Below are 24,271 nucleotides of genomic sequence, written 5' to 3'. Positions count from 1 at the left end.
CAGAAACCATTTTTGATGTTGACAGAACGACAATATAGAAAGTCGCTTTGTAGCCTACATTTTGTAACCAGTGTAGTCGAAACGTTAATCACAATAGATTTAGTTCAGAGACAATATTTCCTTCCAAATGTTTCGTTCTGAACCAAATATTAAAAATATATAGTTAAAACTCAGAATTGCGCGTGGCGTCATTCTTTACTTCCATAATACCTTATTTTTTTTTGTTTTTAACTTTTTCGTTTCAATGCCTTTTTAATCCTTTGCTTAGGGCCACATGAATGATTTTACATTCAGCTGCAAATTACATTTGTAGCATATTTGAGGCGTGAGGTAAAATATTGGTGATATCAAACCCGGAATACAGTATAATAAATAGACTTCAACCCGACGTTTTTCAAAACAACAATATTTATCACCCGTCTGTTTTTGCTCTGGGTCTTTGACATAATAATACACTATGGCTGTTGATGGAGTGGGAGACGTCCCTTATGCACCAGAATCAAAACTCTCTCTCTCTCTCTGACATATTATCATTATGTTGATATTTTATTTCCCCTGGCGTTACATCAGAGCGTGCAGAATGAGCCATCAAAGTGTTTAGTGACGCCTCCTCTTTTGTGATGTATCAGTCTTCAGAAACATAACGGTACGTATCAGTTATATCTGGAACATTGCAGACCACAGTCTGTCAGGGTTGAAATATTGAAGAACTATGTGGACTTTATTATAACGTATATGTAGCCTAGCTTACTTACTATGCAGTTGCGTAGGTAGCTAATGCTATTGTTATTGTACAGTTACAGAATTCACAAATTGATAATAACGTTGTAATATTATGCATAACTATTATAATAGGCCTTAAATAATATCACTTATAATACGAATCCTAATACTAACACTTAAAATAATATTAATAGTAATTTAAATGTATTCTAATCTTATGTATTGCATTTATGTTGAGTTGTCATATTATTCCACAACGTCCCACATATTATACGGAAATAGTTTGATATTCAGACTGAAAAATAAACTAAGAGTTGATACTAAAAACATGAAATGCAGAAGTAGGCTACGTCACCGAAATATATTATGTATCATTCGTTCTTGTATGCAGATGGACCCGTCGGCTGTCTTTCAGAACGGAAGCAAAATAAAGCATCTTGCCACCGCTAGCTCGAGGACCGGGAGGACCCGGAGAGAGATTTGATTCGAGATGAAATATCTAGCTGATGATGTAAAAGGTCCCTTTCGCGTGAGTTATGACCCGGATTTGGCTAGGCTGAGAGGGATGCATGCTGCTCCTCTCTCCCCCTCTCCTCTCCTCCTCTCCTCTTCTCTCCTCGCCTCCTCACCTCACTCCCCCGCCCTGAAGGAGTGTATCATCAGTCCTGATATATTGCCTAGATCCATATTGCCTTCAGAAAATAAAGGCTCATCCAAAACCATCGCTTTTGGTGAAGGAAAATGCCCTTTCTGTACTAACTAGTAATTACTTCTTAGTCCACAGCATAGGATAATGTTACCAATTTCAGAATCATTGAAAACAAATCCAATATTCAGACTGGAAACGTTCAAAGTATCTGTCTTCTAAAAAAATCACACATACTTTATTACTGTAATACTATACTTAAATACGCAATGCGATTTAATCCCCCATTGACTGCACACTCTCTCTTGCTCATTTACCGTAAGGCCTATTCTGGTATCTCACCCCACGACTAATTTAGACCCAAAGATGATAAGAGCGCAACCCGTTATAATTCCAACCGGCTCCTCCTCCTTCAAGCCATGCCTTGTAATTATTGGGAGCATCCCACTCGCAAAAGCCCTGCACTGGACTGCAACACAGTCAGAGAGTGAAAGGGAGAGGGCGAAAGTGCCAGTGGGGACATAATTGATTACGTCCTAATCAATATTAACTTGTTATTCAGTTGTTGCTGCAACTTCTTTGGACCTGGCCATTTTCAGGGAGGCACAGTTCTCCTTCGGATTGTCTGAACGTATTTTTGTGGAATAATACTTTCAAGAAGATATCCCGGTTTGGAATTAGTAGGTCTTTTTTATGTTTCTTTTTGCAAGAAAGTTTTCAGCCATGCCGTGCATTTGGTGACTGTAATGTGACAGGTTTTTTTTCGATAGGGTTCGATATTATTTGATATCTGTGATTGTTGTTTTCGTTGTTAACAATTCAAAAACATTTTAAAGTTAGCTTGCGTAACGACTAACGCACTAATAATGACATCCAAAGAAGTCGCCGAATGTGACGCGGTCGAGAATAGGAGGCGAAGTCCATTGGACCATCTTCCTCCGCCTGCAAACTCGAATAAGCCACTGACACCGTTCAGTATCCAAGACATTCTCAACAAACCCTCCGTGAAACGAAGTTACACCATTTGTGGGACAGCACACCTGATTTCATCGGCTGAGAAGCACCGTTCGTCCAGCATCTCTGCTCTGGCCAACCGGGCACTGCTCACACAAACCTCACCACTCTGCGCCCTGGAAGAACTAGCCAGCAAAACGTTCAAGGGGCTCGAAGTTAGCGTGCTACAAGCAGCTGAAGGTAAATATGATGGTATTTATGGCCTTCTAATCATTATATCGATATTACTTTCATAACAGTGCAATGTACAATTTAAAGGGAACGTATTATTTTCATTTGATCTGTGAAAATATAATGAAGTAATATTGTATCTACAAATAGTCATTGAACAGTAGGTTTTAAACAAGATTGTTTGCCAGAAAATGTTACATTGTATCTCTTCTGTGCGTAATTTGGAAAGGTGAAAAATAGGCTATTCATGAATTTACCAGCTGGAATTGTGCAATTGATCTTTTTATGATGAATGAATAACATTAAGTCTACGTTCATATTATGTAAAACGGGCTAATATAACTTATTTCAAAAATGATAATTGATCATTCAAAATATGTTTAAAATGTTCAAATGCTCAGTTCAACGCCCTCCAAAGCCAATGCCATAGCAGCATGAGAAATACACCAACATGTCACTGACTTAACATTTTATCTTTGTTTGTGCAGGGAGAGACGGAATGACACTCTTTGGGCAAAGAAACACCCCGAAGAAGCGAAGGAAGTCCAGGACTGCATTCACCAACCACCAAATCTACGAATTAGAGAAAAGATTCCTGTATCAGAAATATTTGTCTCCCGCTGACCGAGACCAAATCGCCCAACAATTGGGTCTAACGAACGCCCAAGTCATCACGTGGTTCCAGAACAGGAGAGCCAAACTAAAGCGAGATCTGGAAGAGATGAAGGCCGACGTGGAGTCGGCCAAAACTATAGGTGACGGTATTGTACCTCTGGAGAAACTCGCAAAGCTCGCTGACCTCGAGAAATGCGCCAACGGAACGCTCGGACATCACCCGCGAGCCGATTCTCCCGCGCAGAGCGGCGGACGAGAGTACGAGCTCGCTCGCAAGCTGCGGATGTCCCCCCTGTCGCCATTTTCAGACCACACAACAAGTAAAGAATGCTCAGAGGACGACGAAGACCTAGAAATTGATGTGGATGACTGATTGCGCAGTGGGATAATGAAATACAAAAATTACGACATAAAGCAGTAACAATCCTTACTACGATTGTAACTTTTCCCTGCTGATATTCGTACATCATCTCAGAACATTTACTAGTCTGTTGTGACTTTTGTATCGGCACACAGATATTCACAGTAAGCATGAACAAATAGCCTACGCAGTGCTATATTCAATATATTCAATATTCATCAGCAGTCGGACAGTTTCATCTTGTCTTCAAATGTCAATGAAAGCAATATGGGTTTCATAATCAGAACTAAAGATAATGCTATTATTTTTTAAACATGTAATTGTCTATCAGACACACACAACTCTTTGAGTTATTTCTCTCTCTCTCTCACACACACACACACACACACACACACACACACACACACAAACACACACACAAACACAAACACACACACACACTGATCCTTGTTCATATTTATGTAACACCGTGTCATATGCTTAAAGTATGTCAGTTCTGAAATATTTTCGATAGGTTTTGCATGTTGAAATGCATGTTTTGTTTTGTTGATCATATCTATTTATTGTTCCTTTTAAATTATATCGCTTGATTATTTTTTGAGACATACCTTATCATACACATAGGTCTACTCGAGTTCAGACCATTTGTACACAGCGTTTACATAATTAGCTAGTCATATTTACACCCACCATAATCCGTATGCTGCATTGCATGATACGAAAGGCAAATTCAAAGGATCAAAAACCAAGTTATGCGTTTTATAAAGAAATGATCGAACAAAGGTTATAAAATTACAAAATACTGCGGTGATATTTCGACATGGAGCTACAGTTACTGGACCGTATGAATATATTCATTTGTTTGGATACAATAGAGTACTCTATGGTTGAATAGATTTGTTATGTTTTGTACACCTGTAAGTGCCTTTCTAAAATCAGGACAGTATTTGAAAACCAATGCACATTCTGTAATGTATATACTATGGAAATAAAATGGCTTTTCTCAACGCGCTGTTTGTGTCATTATTATACTGATAGATTATAATTTCGATATTTAGTCCTAGTAAAAATGGTGACTATATGTAGAATCAAGGGGGGGGGGGGGGGGACTGAAATCCTTTATGAGGCTAATTCAATGCAGGCCTATAATTATGGACGTTTAGAGTAGCCTATTTAGCAACCATGATCCCTTATAATACTTCAATATTTTTTGTTCCATTGTATCCCATTTGTGAGGATACTCGAAACATTTTGTGGCTCAGCCATCTCACTCTCTTTCAAACTGCTAAATGCGTGTCTTGGCTTCTTGACCCGGCAACGTGTTTCCCCATTCGGGAAGAAATTTATGTGAGAATCGCAAATCTGGTGCTGAGGGAGAAAAGAGGGTCTGGGATGCCACAAAAACACAAAGTTTTGGGCCAGTTTTCCTGAGCCTTTATGGATGTTTTTTTGTTCTGCGGGGCTGCGGGACGAGGCCATAATTTTGAGCGTAAAGCATGAAAACTGGGGACAAATGAGATGCCTTCCCCGATGTGACAAGTCACAATGGAGCCCGCCCGGTCTCCCGCAGGCAGCAATGCTGAGACAAGTGTGTCCCACCGCACAAAAAGGACTCAAACGTTTGGAGGCCATATGGTTTTTGAATTTTCCTCACAATTTCAGACAATTTGATGGATTGACTTAACCCTCCTTTTAAACTGTTTAACTCCCCGCGAACAAAGGCCGTAACGCATACACAGGCCCTTCTCTTCACGAGGGCATCTGCGACCATTAATGTCTAGCCTCTTTTCTTTGCCTTTTTTTAGCCTGGCATTTGGAACAAGTCAATGAATTACAATGAAAATGGCTCTTTTTTGTCCAGCTACTTGTCTTTCTTCCCTTTTTAGGCCCTGAAATAATATGTTTGACTTTTGTCCAGGAACGTTTTTCTAAACAACAAAATGCGGCACATTTTGTGTGAGAGTGTTTTTCATGTTAAGTAGCCCGAGTCATAAAGAGTTTAGAGTGTGACAGTTATGCCAAAGTCTAGTTAAAAGGAGTCTTTCGTTGCTTTTCTTCTCATGTCTTTTTCTTCTTCTCGATTTATTTCCTTTGTCTTTGCGGAGTTTAATGAAGCTGAAAACATGGTGATGTGAGAAAAAGTCATAAAGAAAAGCTTTCTTTTTGATCTAGAGGAGCCTTGTTTAGCCCTCCGTCCTTTTAAGGAGGAGATTGACGCTGCTAAAGAGGGCTTTTCTTTTCAATCTTTTTTGGAAACTGTTCGCATGAGTTTTATCATCCAATTCTATTATAGCCTATAACGTGTGATATAAACAATTTGTAGGCCTATAGCTTCTCATCTTTACTAAAATAAATGGGTAGTAGGCCTAAAAGGCTAATGCTAATAATAATAATAATAAGGATTTCTATATTTGTTATTTTTCAATTAGCCTTTTTATAATTATATTAGTCTTATTAACATTGAACACCTAACCTGTGACTGGACTTTGATCTGAATTTCAAATGAAGCTTCCCTAATAAAAAATAAAAAAATCATAAATCGTTACAATATTCAATAACACTGTTATTACAATGGGAATACGTAAGCTACTTATCTAAAGTAAATTATTGACTGAAATAATGTGGGAGAAACTATCAACACAACCAACACATTTTTTAAATTTATTTGGATGAGGGTCGATTCTTTGAGTTTACACTGACGGTTTGACAATATTTGAATAATACACAGGCAGACTTTTCTCAAAGCCTTAATTAATTTGCCGGACAACCACATACAATTTTATTCCGATGACAATGTTAGGCTACTGTAGGATTCTCTAATAATATTTGGATATGGGTAAGCTATATGACCACACGAACACACACATAGGCTAAGGCTACCCACACAAACAACGGCGCGAGCATTGATGGGCTACTTGACTTGACTGCGCGCGTGGTCGCCAAATAAACCCCCCGCGGTTTTGATGAAAAAACAAAAAACGTGCTCGAATTCTCCCCACCTCCTTATATCACTCACGCCTATTCTGAATAAAGCATATTTATGGTCAGGGAGAGAGGAGAGTGTTAAGGCAGGCTACGTTTATGGATTTCACTTGCTTATTTTATGAGCAGTTGTCAAGGCGATAACTAATACGACAGTCAGTGGGACCAGTTCTTGGTAATTAATCCGTTGGTCTTAAGTGTATTTCAGTTCAAGATGGAAAAAAATCACTAATTCAATCGTCCGGAAAATTGAAGTTTGATGCATGAGTCCCTGCTGAAACAATGGGGCTGGCCACCAAACTCTCTCTCTTTTCATCTATTTTTCCTCTCTTTCTGTGGTCCCTTCATTTATCTGTCTATTTCTTTCTTTTTTTCCTATTGAGCAATAACGTATCTGAAGCTCATGATAACTGTAGCCTAATAAGGAGAAATACATGTTAGCGAAGTTTTCAATCTAAACTGATATCAACCCAATGTTCTATTTTTTAATAGGCCAATTTATATAAAACTAGCAAATTGTCATAGCCACAGGTACAAGCAATCTTTTTAGTCTTTTATATTTTATCTGAAGATATAATGTACATTATCTACACATGTTTTATGTGTATATTCTATGAATAACCTACATAAATCATGAGAATATCCTACATAAATCATGAGAATAACCTACATAAATCATGAGAATAACCTACATAAATCGTTAGCTGCACCAAAAGTTAAAATCGGATAAAATACTCAGGTATGGAGTTGTCAGTGAAAGTCTCTAAACAGGGATGAATACCAGTTTTAATCATACCGTTCCTTGAGAACCAGTTAATACTTCAAACTTCAATTTTACGGGCGATTGAACTAAGCATGTTCCTGACAGAATTGATGTATGTATTAATTTCCTTTAACTGTTGATTAATTAGCCCGCGCTGAAGGCTCAAATGGAGCTGTTTGCTTCACATTTGCATATTAATCAAATTGTAGTTGATCATTCGCACGAGGCATGTGATTTAGGAGGGGAGCATATAGGTTTGGTAAAAAATATATACCCCAACCTTGGAAATATTTTCTCTCCTCTGCTGCCGCTGAGTTGCCTGCACTGTATTAAAACCAAAGACGCAGAACGAGTTAGTTTAGCTATTTCCAGCAAACAGAAATTGCCTGTCCAGTTTTCTGACGGCACACCGCTGAGCAGACAGATCTTAATGATGTCAAAATGTCACCGATTTAAACCGGGAGCTTTACCACTACACAAAACCTAATTTCTCTATCTCTTGCTCTCTTTCTATCTCGTTCTCTCTCAATTTCAATTTCAATTTAAGGGGCTTTATTGGCATAGTAAGCATATGTTTACATTGCCAAAGCAAGTGAAATAGATAATAAACAGTATACAGTATACATTATACTCACAAAAGTTCCAAAATAATAAAGACATTTCAAAAACAGTAGGCCTATATTCTCTCTCTCTGTCTGTTGCTCATTCTGAGAGAGGTTTCATGTGAAAATGTAATGTATGCCGTCTGATGGGTTGAATGAGATTAGTAAAAAAGATACACATTTTCAAAGGCTGCCATCTTCTGGTTAAATATACTCACTCGCTCTCCTATTTAACTTGGAAGTTTCTCTACTCCTGTAAGTATGGTGCCACTGCCACCTAGTGTTCAGATTCTATCAAGCACCTCAGAGTGGTCTTACCACCAGAGTGGTCTTGCGTTTTTCCTATTTTGTTGCATTACAACCTTTAATTTAAATAGATTTTTATTTGGATTTCATGTAATGGACATAAACAAAATAGTCCAAATTGGTGAAGTGAAATGAAAAATAATACTTGTTAAAAAATAAAACAAAAGTGGTGTGTGCACATGTATTCACCCCCTTTGCCATGAAGCCCCTAAATAAGATCTGGTGCAACCAAATACCCTCAGAAGTCACATAATTTGTTAAATAAAGTCCACCTGTGTTCAATCTAAGTGTCACATAATCTGCCACATGATGTCAGTATATATACACCTGTTCTGAAAGGCCCTAGAGTCTGCAACACCACTAAGCGGCACCATGAAGACCAAGGAGTGCGCCAAACAGGTCAGGGTCAAAGTTGTGGAGAAGTACAGATCAGGTTTGGGTTATAACAAAATATCTGAAACTTTGAACATCCCAAGGAGCACCATTAAATCCATTATTTAAAAAAATGGAAATAAATGGCACCACAACAAACCTGAGAGAGGGCCGCCCACCAAAACTCACAGACCAGGCAAGGAGGGCATTCATCAGAGAAGCAACAAAAATACCAAAGATAACCCTGAAGGAGCTGCAAAGCTCCAGAGCAGAGATTGGAGTATCTGTCCATAGGACCAAAATAAGCCGTACACGCCACAGAGCTGGGCTTTATGGAAGAGTGGCAAGAAAAAAAGCCATTGTTTATAGAAAAAAATAAGCAAACACGTTTGGTGTTCACCAACAGGCATGTGGGAGACTCCCCAAACATATGGAAGAAGGTACTCTGGTCAGATGAGACTAAAATTGAGCTTTTTAGCCATCTGGGAAAACGCTATGTCTGGTGCAAACCCAACACCTCTCATCACTCCGAGAACACCAGCCCCACAGTGAGGCATGGTGGTGGCAGCATCATGCTGTGGGGATGTTTTTCATCGGCAGGGACTGGGAAACTGGTCAGAATTGAAGGAATGATGGATGGTGCTAAATACAGGGAAATTCTTGAGGGAAACCTGTTTCAGACTTCCAGAGCTTTGAGACTGGGATGGAGGTTCACCTTCCAGGGGGACAATGACCCTAAGCATACTGCTAAATCAACACTTGAGTGGTTTAAGGGAAAACATTTAAGTGTTTTTGAAATAGGCCTAGTCAAAGCTCAGACCTCAATCCAATTTAGAATCGGTGGTATGACTTAAAGATTGCTGTACACCAGCGGAACCCATCCAACTTGAAGGAGCTGGAGCAGTTTTGCCTTAAAGAATGGGCAAATATCCCAGTGGCTAAATGTACCAAGCTTATAGAGACATATCCCAAGAGACTTGCAGCTGTAATTGCTGCAAAAGGTGGCTCTACAAACTATTGACTTTGGGGGGGATGAATAGTTATGCACGCTCAAGGTCTGTTTTGTTGTCATATTTCTTGTTTGTTGCACAAGAACAAATATTTAGCATCTTCAAAATGGTAGGCATGTTGTGTAAATCAAATGATACAAACCCCCCCCAAAATTAAATTTTATTCCAGGTTGTAAAGGAAACAAAATAGGAAAAATGCCAAGGGGGTGAATATTTTCGCAAGCCACTGTACATATTTGGTAGCCATACAATTCAATATGCACAGGTAACTGCCGAAATAATGGAAATACTTGAGTAAATTAAGGATACAAAGTATATTGAAAGCAGGGGCTTCCTCACAGGTGTGGTTCCTGAGTTAATTAAGCATTTAACATCCTATTATGCTTAGGGTCATTGCATGTGTAAAACAACAAGCTCTCACTGCAGAATTAGTTCTCCAAATGTACAATTTTGAAGCTGCTCCAAATGTACAATTTTGAAGTTAAGTAAAGTTGAGGCACTCTTTACAAATGGTTAAGGTTTGGTTTAGCGTTAAAACCCTAAATAAAAATAACAGTTTCCACGAGTGTGATCAAACAGACAACCTTCTGATCCTGAGTCATGGGATCCACCACCTATTTGATGGTACTAGCACTCACTGTTGCCCCTAGTAGCCGGTTATGAAGGCATTTCCCGTCCTCAGGACATGGATAGACGTCCAATTTTCAACGTTAACCTTGAACGACCTGGCTGGTATAAAAATGCTGATTAGGCCATTATTTTGGCTACCATGGCTATGCCCCCCCCATAGGATGACAATGCCCCCCATTCACAGGGAACAAGTGGTCACTGAATGGTTTGATGAGCATGAAAACGATGTAAACCATATGCCATGGCCGTCTCAGTCACCAGATCCAGCCTGGTCTCGTAGAATAGACCTAACATAGTAAACGTAAATCCGTCAGATCTCAATCCAATTGAACACTTATGGGAGATTCTGGAGCTGCGCCCGAGACAGTGTTTTCCACCACAATCAGCAAAATATAAAATTATGGAATTTCTCGTGGAAAAATCATGTTGCGTCCCTCCAACAGAGTTCCAGACACTTGTAGAATCTATGCCAAGGTGCATTGAAGCTGTTCTGGCTTGTGGTGACCCAACACCCTATTAAGACACTTTATGTTGGTGTTTCCCTTATTTTGGCAGTTACCTGTATGTCTATACTGTTCACTTTCCCCTTGACAATATTGTTATCACTGTAGGCTAGAATGTAACTGTGATATCAACGTAGGTCTATGACTAAAAAGGTCAAGCAACCCCTGTGTTCCTGGTTTGGTTCTGGATTTAGAGATTCATAAATGAAGAGAGTCGCGGTATGACCCTCTTTTGAAATTGACTGTGATTTCAATGATAAATAGAACACATTCAAACTGAAATAGCAAAAAAAGACATTTACTAAAGATGAAACAGGTAGGGGTGGGGGGGTTAGAGTGAAAGGAGGGAAGGGGGGGGAAAGAAGAGAAACAGCAGCCGTGAGCATCTCGAGAGGTGGTGTTCTCATCCTTCTGGATGTTTCCCACTGTCATGGAAGCCACTTTAGCCTGGAAAAGGAAAGGTAGAAAATAGAGAAAAAGCTCTGAAAATAGCCATTAGCCCGGGATATTAGTAACAACCTAGTTTATTGATTAACAGTATTACAAAGTATGAGTATTACTGACATTTTTCTTGTTCTTTCTTCTAAAAACTCTCTGGAGAGCTGTGAAGAATCCGGTTCTATTTTTCTTCTGCTTTGGTGTCAGGTGAAGACATTATGATGTCATCAGTGGTAGAGGTAGACAAATCTGCAGACTGTCCCAGGCTGGTAGCATCAATAGTAATGTTAATTATTTTTCTATTGGTTGAAGCATCACCCACATGGAAATCAGGTTGGTTGCAGGCTCTCAAGGTCGTAGACCAGGGGTACTCAAACTTTATGGGGACTGGGGACCCCTTTTCGGATAGAAAATTCATCAGGGATCCCCTCGTAATCAGGACACAACTTTTTTTTAAAGCAGACAAGGAGTTTTACTATGACTTTGGCAGGGCATGGCCGGATGAACTAAGTCTCAAGCACCTCGGGCCCTCTTGTTATCCGAGATAAAATTATGCCGTTTTAAAGTTTACATGACAGTGCTTTCATGTAAAAAAAATAAAAAATAAAAATACAATAAGTATTTAGTAGAAAAATATATAACGCTGGTGTACTGTGGATACCAATATCCCTGTGAGCCTCCCAGGCCCATGTTGCCCAGGGTTAATAAAGTAATTTGTAAATGAATAATATGGCATTGTATTGGATTGCACCCTCCAAACTAATTTCACAGATCCCTTGGCCAAAATGAGTTGAATCTGTTTAGCTATGTTGCTAATATTGACTTAAAAATGAATGATTATTTATATTTGGCCTGACCATGGACCCCCTGCAGACCCCACTTTGAGACCCCCTGCCGTAGACAACTCATGAAATATAAAAATAGCATGCTTATTCATGGAATAGGGTAGGAACTCCGACAGGAATTCCTAATATGAGCATGCCCTCACATCCAACCGCTAAAAAAAAGCACAAGTATAATAAGTGAGGGTGAATCATCATAACTTTGCTTGTTACTCCATTTAGAGGTTACGAGCAAGAATGCATGTAATAATTTAAAAAAATGGTGCTGACAAGTGATTGTAGTTATATTGTAACAGAATGTAAATTGTTGTTTTCAATCTTTCCACATTGTCACATTTACATTTTTTGTGATTTAGCAGACCCTTTAATCCAGAGCGATTTACATGTTTCTAAAAAATACCGTTTTCTTCCATTTTTGCCTCAGTTTTCTCAATTCTGAGTTGAAAGTCAATCAGTGATTAATTGATAAGTACTGATGTTAAACTGCTAAACCCCTGCATCTGTGATTGTATTCTATAACATTTGATGATAAATCCATATCTGTAACATGACTATGAAAATGACTCTCATTAGAGATGTTTTGTGGTTTCAATTAAGATTCCAAACACATTCAAATGCAACACAAAAAAAGTTTACTGACTATAAAAATGTATAGGTTGGCGTGGTGGTGGTGGAAGCATCATTGTGGGTGCCTTCTGCAGTGAGTGTCCTCACCTAGATGTCCTCCTTGGAAGCTACTTTAGCCTGAAGAAAGGAAAGTTAGAAAACAGAGACAAAATAAATAAAAAGGTATTAACACCGGATATCAGTATCAAAACAGTTGATAAGTTAATAAGTATAAGAGTACAACAGAGTATAAGCGTATGAGTTATTACTTCCAGGCTTCTTGTTCTTCCCCCTGAGAGCTCTCCAGAGAGATGAGAATAATCCACACCTCTTCTTATTCTTGGCAGCAGCAGTTGAGATGTCGTTGACATCAGTGGTAGAGGTAGACATTTTCTCAGCAGATTGCTCCAGGCTTGTAGCACTGGCATCAACTTCATGTAAAGCAACAAGGCAACTCTTGGTTGCAACCATAGACATAGTGATGACTAGTCTAATTCTCTTGGTTGAGACATCAGCCACAAGGACCTCAGGTTGGTTGGAGGCTCTCGGGTGGAGTCATTATCCTGAGACATTAGGTTTGTAGCAGACTGGATGAGGTCTTTCTCTACAATGGCAACACTGGTAGACAGCTCCTGAGACACGAGACCTGCAGCAAACTGGATCAGGTCATTCTCCACAATGGAAATGCTGATGGACAGAACCTGATACACTAGGCCTGCAGCAGACTGGATGAGGTCTTTCTCTACGATGACAACACTGGTAGACAGCTCCTGAGACACTAGACCTGCAGCAAACTGGATCAGGTCATTCTCCACAATGGAAATGCTGATGGACAGAACCTGATACACTAGGCCTGCAGCAGACTGGATGAGGTCTTTCTCTACGATGACAACACTGGTAGACAGCTCCTGAGACACTAGACCTGCAGCAAACTGGATCAGGTCATTCTCCACAATGGAAATGCTGATGGACAGAACCTGAGACACTAGGCCTGCAGCAGACTGGACCAGGTTGTCTTCCTTGATCGAAACACTGGTGGACAGAACCTGAGGAGTCTGCAGGAGTGTCAGTGGCTCCCACTCATCCAGGAAGAAGCTCTCGACAGAGGGGAAGCTTCTTCCTTTCAGAGCTGGGGGAATGTAGGGGGCGTAACCAACTGTCCAGAGCAGAGAGCTGTCAATGGCATTCGCATAGTGGTACTGGTCGCCAAGTAACTCTGGAAAGCTCTGATGGAAGTTCTGACTCTCTGACTCTGGACCGTCAAGGGCTTTGATTTGGGTCACCATTGAGATCCACCTTGAAAGAAACAATATGGTAACACAGGGTAACATAACAGATAATATTCTCTAAATTAAAGTACAAGTGTGTCCCAATAATATCTAATCTCTCCTGAATTGTGAACTTGTTCACTACTTCCCACAAATCTAAAACATTGGATTGGTGGAGTCATGGGCTAGTGGGAGTCTAGCTATATTTATTATACCAGTAATTTCCTTTGAAATCAGTGAAGTGAACAAATGCAGACTTTGGTACAAAGGAGAGATAATTGGGACATAGCATAAGTTTATAACTTAATTTTGCATGGTTACATTGCTTGGTAACTAACAACAAATGCCCCAAGTCATCTTAACCTTACGTTTAATTTTTTATTTCCTTTCAACTAATCATTTTCAAGATGTAAATTAATTGAATTGTTCCTACCTGAATCGACTTCGTTGTCCTTAATGGAACAATGTCTGTCTTCAGGGAGGATGAAAGAAAAGCTCGCCATAATAATGCTGTCTCTCTCATTGTTTGTCAATCAAGAACTGTTGAATTCTTGACATTTCTGAACTTCTCTTGTGTTCTGTAGTTCCATGTGATGCATCAGCATTGTGACAATCTCGGTCGCATTGAGATGGTATTCTTTACACAGAATGGCATTATGCAGTGTTTGGAATCAGAATGGAAATTAGATTCTGTTGACCACACACTCTGGCCATAAACAATATACAAAGAATACCTGATTGATTCATTTGAAATTGATCATCCAATATTGAATGTTTATGCATTACTGCAACCATGCATAAAAGCGGCACCTAGATGCGTTCCCCGTGCTTTTCCTCACCTCGGCAATGTACACAAACAGTGCATTCGGAAAGTATTCAGACCCATTCCCTTTTCCCACATTTTGTTACGTTACCACCTTATACTAAAATTGATTAAATTAATTTCCCCTCTGCTCAATCTACACACAATACCCCATAATAACAAAGTGAAAACACATTTTTAGAAATGTTTGCAAATTTAAAATAAATTATAAATACCTCACTTATCTTCAGACCCCTTGCTATGAGACTCCAATTTGAGCTCAGGTGCATCCTGTTTCCATTGATCATCCTTGAGATGTTTCTACAACTTGACTGGAGTCCACCTGTGTTAAAATCAATTGATTGGACATGATTTGGAAAGGCACACACCTGTCTATATCAGGTCCCACAGTTGACAGTGCATATCAGAGCATAAACCAATCCATGAGGTTGAAGAAATTGTCTGTAGTGCTCTGAGACACGATTGTGTCGAGGCACAGATTTGGGGAAGGGTACCAAAAAATGTCTGCAGCATTGAAGGTCCCCAAGAACACGGTGGCCTCATCATTCTTAAACGGAAGAAGTTTGGAACCACCAAGACTCTTCCAAGAGCTGGCTGCCCAGCCAAACTGAGCAATTGGGGGAGAAGGGCCTTGGTCAGGAACCCAATGGTCACTCTGACAGAGCTCCAGAGTTCCTCTGTGGAGATGGGAGAACCTTCCAGAAGGACAACCATCTCTGCAGCACTCCACCAATTAGGCCTTTATGGTAGGGTTGCCAGACAGAAGCCATCCCTCAGTAAAAGGCACATGACAGCCCGCTTGGAGTTTGCCAAAAGGCACAATAAACAACATTCTCACATGCAGTGCCTTCAGAAAGTATTCACACCCCTTGACTTTTTTCACCTTTTGCTGTGTTACAAAGTGGGATTAAAATGGATGTAATTGTCATTTTTTGTCAACAATTTACACAAAATACTCTGTCAATGTGGAATATTTTTTTATGGAAAATAAAACATCTTATCTTGATTAGATAAGTATTCAAACCCCTGAGTCAAAACATGTTAGAATCACCGTTGGCAGCGATTACAGCTGTAAATCTTTCTGGGTAACTCTAAGAGCTTTGCACATCTGGATTGTACAATATTTGCCCATTATTCTTTAATAAATGTATCAAGCTCTGTCAAGTTGGTTGTTGATCATTGCTAGACAGACATTTTCAAGTCTAGCCATATATTTTCAAGACGATTTAAGTCAAAACTGTAACTAGGCCACTCAGGAACATTCATCATCATCTTGGTAAGCAACTCCAGTGTCAACTTGGCCTTGTGTGTTAGGTTAGTGTCCTGCTGAAAGGTACATTCATCTCCCAGTGTCTGTTGGAAAGTAGACTGAACCAGGTTTTCCTCTAGGATTCATAAATGATTGCTTTTACATATATGATCTGAACATTTCCTCAGAATAAATAACACAGGATTGTAAGGGTAGGGAGCTAGAAATACCACTAGATGAGGAAACAGAACACCAAAAACAGGCAATATACCTTTTGCAGAAAACACTTCAATAACCATTTTTAATTCATGCCTGATGGGTGGAGAGTTTTTAAATATATTATCCACCTGCATTCTGTCTGGAGAAGACTAAGTTCCAGATTACCACCCCTACGTGAACGTTTTATCTGCTGTGTAGCACAGAAGGACATGGAAGAGACCGGGTGACAGGTGCTGTGCCGAAAATCTCCCCCCTGACAGAATTCTCTCCCCCCTTTGCGTTCTTCATTGCTGCAACTTGCTTGCTAGTTGAGATTTATGCTCTTCACTCCATTGTCAGTTTAGCCTACATTTCACTGATCTTAGTAGAAGAAAGCATTTGTTTTCAGAAAGCAGTTTTCGGTTTGGCTATTTGATTCAAGTGTATGTGGCGGTTCTAGCTTGTATGGCGCCCTGGACGAACCCCCCCTTCAGCGCCCCTGGCAAGACATACAGCTGTCAACGCCCGTACCTGAATACGCTACTGATTTTGTATTAGTCTAGAAATAAATCTCTTTGACAAAATTCTTAATCTCTCCCATGTCTTATTCGACTTGTATTTTTGAAAGTGTAAAGATAATAATTCAGCCATAATTGTTCTGAAATATGTATTGCTTCCCAACATTTGACTCCCTCCTCTATGTTTAATATAACCCACAGACATACAGTTAATCATTTCGGTTGCCTTGTTCTATAGAAAGTATTTGACTGCCACAAAATGAAGAAAAGATTTTCGGCACAACACCGGCCTCATAGAAATTACGTGCAATAGGGGATTTGGGGTCATTTCTCCTTACAGCACTCTTGAGTACTATAATAAACCTTCTTAACGTTCTTATCTACTGCCCACATATTACATGGACAAGAGATCAGGTTTAAGACATTAGATGAGCTGCATGTGAGGAACTGTTTGAGTGTATTGTTTACCAGTTGCAGAGCTGCTGAATAGGTTCACTTTTTTAACAGGAATCCCTACATGCAGTAGAACTACTGCAGGGGTAGAAGCCAGTCACCTCGTCAAGTCTTCCAACATGTATTTTTATGGGGACATGAGTTAACATGCAGAGTCTCGGGTGGCTGAGGCCCCTAAAGATCTTCTTGGCCTCCCTTGACACCAGGTGATGTAGATGTAGAGGATGGCTAAGACTAGCTTGCCCTGCTGCGATTTCCTCTGGTTTTGGGGGCGGCACGCAGACTGTAAAACAGTGCCGGCTGTCAGGCATCGCTCAAGGTTTAAATTCCCCAAGAGCCCTAATTTGAGAAGGGTGCAACTGCGTTCATGCAATTGCGTTCATGCTGCAGTTACACACGAGTGCCTTATTGCGCCGTTCTCAGTGATATGCGTATCAGTACGCAGACCTAACGCTCTCAAACGAAGTACTTCAGCCCAGTCGTACGTCATCAATACTGGCGGTATTTTGAAAAGGAACTAGCTAGCGGTGAAGTTGACAGCTGTATGTCATCTATCTGTGACTGTATGATATAGTGAAATAGTATACGTTCTAAGAAAATCAAGCCAGCTAACTATTTCAAATATGGTAGGTGGACACGTTGTTTGACAAAGTGAAAAACAGTCGATTTCCAATTGATGAATGACCTCCTATTTGTAAAGTTAATGATATAACTTGTTTTCAGTCGGATATGCTCATCTTTACCCACTGCTAACGTTTGCTAGCTAGCTAACGTTCGTTTGAGGTTTTGGTAGCTACCTAGGAGCTGTAATGTTTCGTCCAAGAGTAACGTTACTTCCTGCTTTTACGTTTAAAAAAAAGACTTTGTCTGACATTTTCACTAGAATTGATGAGGAAACTGGCTAATTTACTAATCTAGCTAACTTAATCTGACTTGCTAGTATGACTTCAAGGTATTTTAGTAACTCACCAAAGTAAAGATGTTGGTAGAGTGCTGACGAACATTTCTTTGTATGCGCCTGGTGTATTTTCTTCCCAAAACATGATTCAAACGACTTTTTAAAATGTTCCGCCAGACTCAATGGTCCACGCTATAGAGTGCAGATCCAATGCAATGCATGGGCCTGGACCAGAGCTCGATAGTTACCCACTTGTTCAAATCAAATGTATTTATAAAGCCCTTCGTACATCAGCTGATATCTCAAAGTGCTGTACAGAAACCCAGCCTAAAACCCCAAACAGCAAGCAATGCAGGTGTAGAAGCACGGTGGCTAGGAAAAACTCCCTAGAAAGGCCAGAACCTAGGAAGAAACCTAGAGAGGAACCAGGCTATGTGGGGTGGCCAGTCCTCTTCTGGCTGTGCCGGGTGGAGTTTATAACAGAACATGGCCAAGATGTTCAAATGTTGTTGATAACAATATTGTGAATTCCTTGTTTTCAGAGATCCAACGAGGTAACGTTGCAACAGGAGAATGTAAGTACGGTAGCCAAATTTGAGCCTTTGTAAGCTTTACTGAAATTACAGTAATTTATCCATTAAACATGCATGTCCTAATAATTCTGAAATTTTTATCACAGGGACAGCCACTGGACAAAGAGTCAGAGGTCCAGGATACTCCAGTACCACCTGCCATTCCTTTCTACATAGAGTGCTCGGAAGCTGCACAGGCACAACTTTTTAACGAGTGTGAAGAGCAGTTTGCCCAGCTAGAGATGGTACTGGTCTGTTTACGATGACCGCTTGGTCCTGCACAGACAACTTTAGATGATGTGATGTTATTGTGTTAATGTTAAAATGTAATATTCTGTTTGTTTTTCAGCTTCAGAATGAGATCATTCTCGCAGAGCCAGACTCGGATGAAAACCCACAAGAACAGGTCAGAGATGGCCCTATTTCCCTAAAGCTGAATGAAAGCATTAGTATGTGTGATGCATGTACTTTTTACATTGTCTTGCCTTATCTGCTGCATATCTGTTATATGTCCAACAGTCTGTGAATAGATTGATGGCTGTAGCAGCTGAGCTGAAGCAGTGGCAGAAAAGACAGCCAGAACGTGAGTGTCTGGTTTCTACTCTGAATATCATTCCTTTATAACTAATTGATTGTACTTATACTGTATGACTTAAGCATGATATGTACCATCAGAATGTGGTTTACTTTCTGTCCATAGTGTTGTCCACAAATCCTGAGGTGTTACTCGTCGTTGGAGCAGAGGAGGTATATTCACATGTGGATGTTGCCTTCCACAGTAGTAGTTATTGTTGGAAAATAAAAAATATTTCGATGCAGTTACCTTTTTAATATACAGTACCAGTCAACATGACACCTACTCATTCAAGGGTTTCTTTATTTTTAATATTTTCTACATTGTTAGAATGTGAATCAATCAAAACTATGAAATAATTATAATTAATAATTTATATTTGACATTCTTCAAAGTAGCCACCCTTTGCGTTGATGACAGCATTGCACTCTTGCCATTTTCTCAACAAGCTTCATGAGGTAGTCACCTGGAATGCTTTTCCAACAGTCTTGAAGGAGTTCCCAAATATGCTGAGCACTTGTTGGCTGCTTTTCCTTCACGCTGCCGTCCAACTCATCCCAAACCATCTCAATTGGAATGAGGTCGGGTGATTGTGGAGGCCAGGTCTTCTGTTTTGCTAGCACAGACTGGAATATGTTCCGGGATTCTTCCGATGATATTGAGGAGTACACCACATCAGTCAATGGCTTTATCAATAAGTGCATCGAGGACGTCGTCCCCACAGAGACTGTACGTACATACCCCAACCAGAAGCCATGGATTACAGGCAACATTCGCACTGAGTTAAAGGGTACAGCTGCCGCTTTTAAGGTGCGGGATGCTAACCTGGAAGCTTATAAGAAATCCCACTATGCCCTCCGACAAACCATCAAACAGGCAAAGCATCAATACAGGACTAAGATCGAATTGTACTACACCGGCTCCGACACCCGTCGGATGTGGCAGGGCTTGCAAACTATTAGACTACAAAAAGGAAGCACAGCCAAGAGCTGCCCGGAGACACAAGCCTACCAGACGAGCTAAATAACTTCTATGCATGCTTATAGGCAAGTAACACTGAAACATGCATGAGAGCATCAGCTGTTCCGGGCGACTGTGTGATCACTCTCTGCAGCCGATGTGAGTAAGACCTTTAAACAGGTCAACATTCACAAGGCGGATTACCAGGATGTGTACGCTGAGCATGCGCTGACCAACTGGCAAGTGTCTTCACTGACATTTTCAACCTCTCCTTGTCTGAGTCTGTAATACCAACATGTTTTAAGGAGACCACCATAGTGCCATAGAGACCACCAAGGTAACCTGCCTAAATGACTACCGACCCGTAGCACTCACGTCCTGGTAATCCGCCTGGCCCAGCGGCTTTGTGAATGTTGACCTGTTTTTAAAGGTTTTGTTCACATCGGCTACCGAGATCCAGTCCAGCTGGTGCTCTTGTGCATGCTTCGGTGTTGCTTGCCTCAAAGTGAGCATAAAGGCATTTAGCTCGTCTGGTAGGCTCGCGTCACTGGGCAGCTCGCGTCTGGTTTTCCAGCGCCAGCTCAGCTCTAGCCTTTAGCTCGATGTGGATGTTGCCTGTAACCCATGGCTTCTGGTTGGGATATGTGCGTACGGTCACTGGGGACGATGTTGTCAATGCACTCATTGATGAAGCCAGTGACTGAGGTGGTGTACTCCTCAATGCCATTGGATGAATCCCGGAACATATTCCAGTCTGTTAGCAAAACAGTCCTGTAGTGTTGCATCCTTGTCATCTGACCACTTTCGTATTGAGCGAGTCACTGGTACTTCCTGCTTTAGTTTTTGCTTGTAAGTAGGAATCAGTAGGATAGAATTATGGTCAGATTTTCCAAATAGAGGGTGGGGGAGAGCTTTGTATGCATCTTTGCGTGTGTGGAGTGAAGGTGGTCTAGGATTTTTTTTTTCTGGTTGCACATGTGACATGCTAGTAAAAATTTGGTGAAACTGATTTAAGTTTGCCTGCATTAAAGTCCCCGGCCACTAGGAGCGCCGCTTCTGGGTGAGCATTTTATGGGTGCTTATGGCCTTATAGTTGGTTGAGAGCAGTCTTAGTGCCAGCTTCGTTATGTGGTGGTAAATAGACGGCTACGAATAATATAGATGAGAACTCTTGGTTGATACTGGTCTACAGCTTATCATAGGGTACTCTACCTCAGGCGAGTAATACCTCAAGACTTCTAATATTAGACTTCGCGCACCAGCTGTTATTGACAAATGGACACAGCTCGTCTTACAAGACGTAGCTTCTCTGTTATGCCGGTGCATGGAAAATCCCGCCAGCTCTATATTATCTGTATCATCGTTCAGTCACGTCTCGGTGAAACATAAGATATTACAGTTAATGTCCGTTGGCAGGATAATCTTAATCGTAGGTCATCAATTTTATTTTTCCAATGATTGCACGTTAGCAAAAATAATGGATGGCAGTGGGAGTTTACTCGCTCACCTACGGATTCTCAGAAGGCTGCCCGATCTGCAGCCCCTTTTCCTGTCTTTTCTTCAAGCAAATTACAGGGATCTGGGCCTGTTCCAGTGAAGCAGTATATGCTTCTCGTCGGACTCGTTAAAGGAAAAAGTTTCTTCCAGTCCGCGGTGAGTAATCGCTGTTCTGATGTCCAGAAGTTATTTTTGGTCTTAACAGACGGTAGCAGCAACATTATGTACAAAATAAGTTAAAATAAGTTATAAAAAAACACCTAACAAAATTGCACAATTGGTTGGGATAATGTAAAACCTCAGCCATGTTCTTCAAACGCATTAAGAAGGAAAGAAATTCCACAAATAAACTTTAACAAGCCACACCTGTTAATTGAAATGCATTCCAGGTGACTACCTCATGAAGCTTTTTGAGAGAATGCCAAAAGTGTGCAAAGCTGTCATCAAGGCAAAGGGTGGCTACTTTGAAGAATCTCAAATATTAAAATATATTTTGATTTGTTTAACACTTGTTTTTGTTTTTTTTGCTTACCACATGATTCCACATGTGCTATTTCATAGTTTTGATGCCTTCACTATTATTCTACATTGTAGAAAATAGTAAAAAAATAAACTTGAGTCAGTGTGTCTAAACATTTCACTGGTTCTGTAGACATTTCAGATATCAGCTATTTTATAGTTATACAGAGCCTTATGCTTATGAAAAGTAACCATATTCATGTATAACACATTTAAAAAAAAACTGTTCTCAACTACTTCCACAGTTACAGAAGCTGAATTCACAACTGGAGTTGGTCCTCTCTTGCTCACAAGCCAAGAGAGACACACTGAGAGAGACTTTAAAAAGGTTTTCTTTGAATGTGATTGTTATTCTAAATCTCCAACCCTTTGAATGTTGATATGGAGACACTAGATTTGACAGTATACATCTGTGTTCCTGTTTCAGAGACCAGAAGTGGTTGGAGAAAAAGAAGGAAGTGTTGAGGGCAGGCACTGAACATGTGGTCAAACAGCGACTGGAAAACGAAAGGTTATCTGAACACAGGTAAGGTACAACAACTGGGTCATGTTTGTTAGGGCACACTGTAAATTAAGTTTTTACAAGGCTTAACAAAAACAAATGTTTTTTATTTTTATTGAACAAGTTCAGATTGTACCTCCCCGTTTCACTATGTTTTGTAGCGATTTCTTCGGTTTCTTGCCTAATGAATATGATCCTGAATAATAGAAAATGACACACAAACCAACACATTGACAACTACCCTGAGTTTAATTTGGAAGTATTGCTGCTGCTGTTCAGTGTGTTGCAGGACACCAAGAAGAAGATCCAGAAGATGAAGGATTACCAGAACAGACTGATGGAGACCCTGGCAGACGTACTGGCGGAACACTTCCCACTTCCTACACAGGAGACCAACGCTGACAAGAAGGAAAAGGTGGGAGTCTTAGTGATGCATTATGTGGCTCTGATGGAGGGGTTCCTCAATTGTCACACATTGTTTTTTTTACGGTTGCATCTAGCTTGGTCTCAGATCTGTTTGTGCTGTGTAGCTAACTTTTGTGTTTTGTTGGGCAAGAGAGCACAAACAGATCTGGGACCAGCCTAGATGCTATCATTTTTGTTTTCAGAACATTCCTCAAGAGCTGAACGAGAATCTAATTTCACTCAATGAAGTCCTGGAGGTAAGTCTCTGTTCGCATGCATTGTTTGTTTTATTATTCAACCCGGTGCTCTGGTTTAATTTTGTATTACTTTATTACTACATGCTTGAACCAGTAGCAGCTTTATAGTCTAGCTTTTTATGACCCTATGACTATATTTTACATTACACTCACATCTTTGTTATGTAGATCAATTTGATCACAGTATAACAAACGACCTAAAAACATCCCTACTCACCTCTTGCTCCAATTGAACAACAACATAAATAACACTCTTAAACCTTATCTTCAATTGTTAAAATGTGCAGCTGCTGATGAACACGACTCTGGAGACGCCTCACGATCCCTACGTATCGATAGACGAGACATTCTGGCCCCCGTACACAGAGATGCTGCTGCGCCACGGCATTGCACAGAGACACCCAGAGGACTGTTTCAAGATCCGCCTGGAAACCTTTTATTAACAGTAACTGGTCAGACATCTTGGTTCTAGTTTTGTCAGCGTGTGTAGCAGCCTGGTCCCAGATGTTTGTGCTGTCTTGCCGTCTCATTGTCATGCCATCGATCATAAGCGTTGGTTATACAGTACAAACAGATCTGGGACTAGGCTAGGTGTATGGGAATATCATGAGTATGTATTGAGATAGTGGCTTGATAGGTCACTAGTTTATAATGTTATTTCCTGTATGTTTCATAATTGGTTAACCTTTTTGAATTTGTTTTACATGTTAAATATCTATGCATGTTGCTCTCTGGCTACTGGAACACAATTTGCATACTTTGGTGAAACCTTAAATTGTTATGTATATATTTCCATGTATCGATGTATGCCAGATTTGTTCTTAACAAAATTAAAACTCATAACAAAAAATAGACATTCGTCATTCACTGTAGCACTTTGTTCTAATCCAAAGAAGAGAAAACATCTTGATACATCAGTACATGATTCACAGCAGTCAATTTAAACTCAAGTAAATAAGAAATTGAATAATCTTTTTGGAAATACCTACAGAAA

The 24,271-nt window shown here is 40.2% G+C and overlaps 2 protein-coding genes across 2 annotated transcripts; both read left to right on the top strand.

The window, feature by feature from the left end:
- The first annotated feature begins 1,876 nt into the window (after positions 1-1,876).
- Positions 1,877-4,511, top strand: LOC109892239 (transcription factor LBX1-like). The gene is made up of 2 exons (XM_020484714.2): positions 1,877-2,563; positions 3,043-4,511. The coding sequence occupies exons 1-2, from the start codon at positions 2,236-2,238 to the stop codon at positions 3,540-3,542; spliced, it is 828 nt and encodes a 275-aa protein (XP_020340303.1). The 5' UTR covers positions 1,877-2,235; the 3' UTR covers positions 3,543-4,511.
- A 12,946-nt stretch (positions 4,512-17,457) lies between these two features.
- LOC109899817 (centromere protein K) lies at positions 17,458-24,129 on the top strand. Its single transcript, XM_020495783.2, has 11 exons — positions 17,458-17,719; positions 18,534-18,566; positions 18,671-18,808; positions 18,913-18,969; positions 19,083-19,146; positions 19,264-19,310; positions 22,359-22,441; positions 22,541-22,639; positions 22,895-23,030; positions 23,224-23,277; positions 23,565-24,129. The coding sequence occupies exons 1-11, from the start codon at positions 17,717-17,719 to the stop codon at positions 23,718-23,720; spliced, it is 870 nt and encodes a 289-aa protein (XP_020351372.2). The 5' UTR covers positions 17,458-17,716; the 3' UTR covers positions 23,721-24,129.
- Positions 24,130-24,271: the final 142 nt, after the last annotated feature.

Source organism: Oncorhynchus kisutch, linkage group LG1, assembly GCF_002021735.2.
Source record: "Oncorhynchus kisutch isolate 150728-3 linkage group LG1, Okis_V2, whole genome shotgun sequence".
Lineage (NCBI taxonomy): Eukaryota > Metazoa > Chordata > Actinopteri > Salmoniformes > Salmonidae > Oncorhynchus > Oncorhynchus kisutch.
This window is presented reverse-complemented; position numbering and strand designations above follow the sequence as displayed.

What these genes read in the sequence shown, in the direction of transcription:
- LOC109892239 (XM_020484714.2), top strand. Translation starts at nt 2,236, where the DNA reads ATGACATCCAAAGAAGTCGCCGAATGTGACGCGGTCGAGAATAGGAGG. An exon ending in CGTGCTACAAGCAGCTGAAG is followed by an intron (nt 2,564 to 3,042) that starts GTAAATATGATG and finishes TTGTTTGTGCAG; the next exon opens with GGAGAGACGGAATGACACTC.
- LOC109899817 (XM_020495783.2), top strand. An exon ending in TAACGTTGCAACAGGAGAAT is followed by an intron (nt 18,567 to 18,670) that starts GTAAGTACGGTA and finishes TTTTTATCACAG; the next exon opens with GGACAGCCACTGGACAAAGA. An exon ending in ACGCTGACAAGAAGGAAAAG is followed by an intron (nt 23,031 to 23,223) that starts GTGGGAGTCTTA and finishes TTTTGTTTTCAG; the next exon opens with AACATTCCTCAAGAGCTGAA.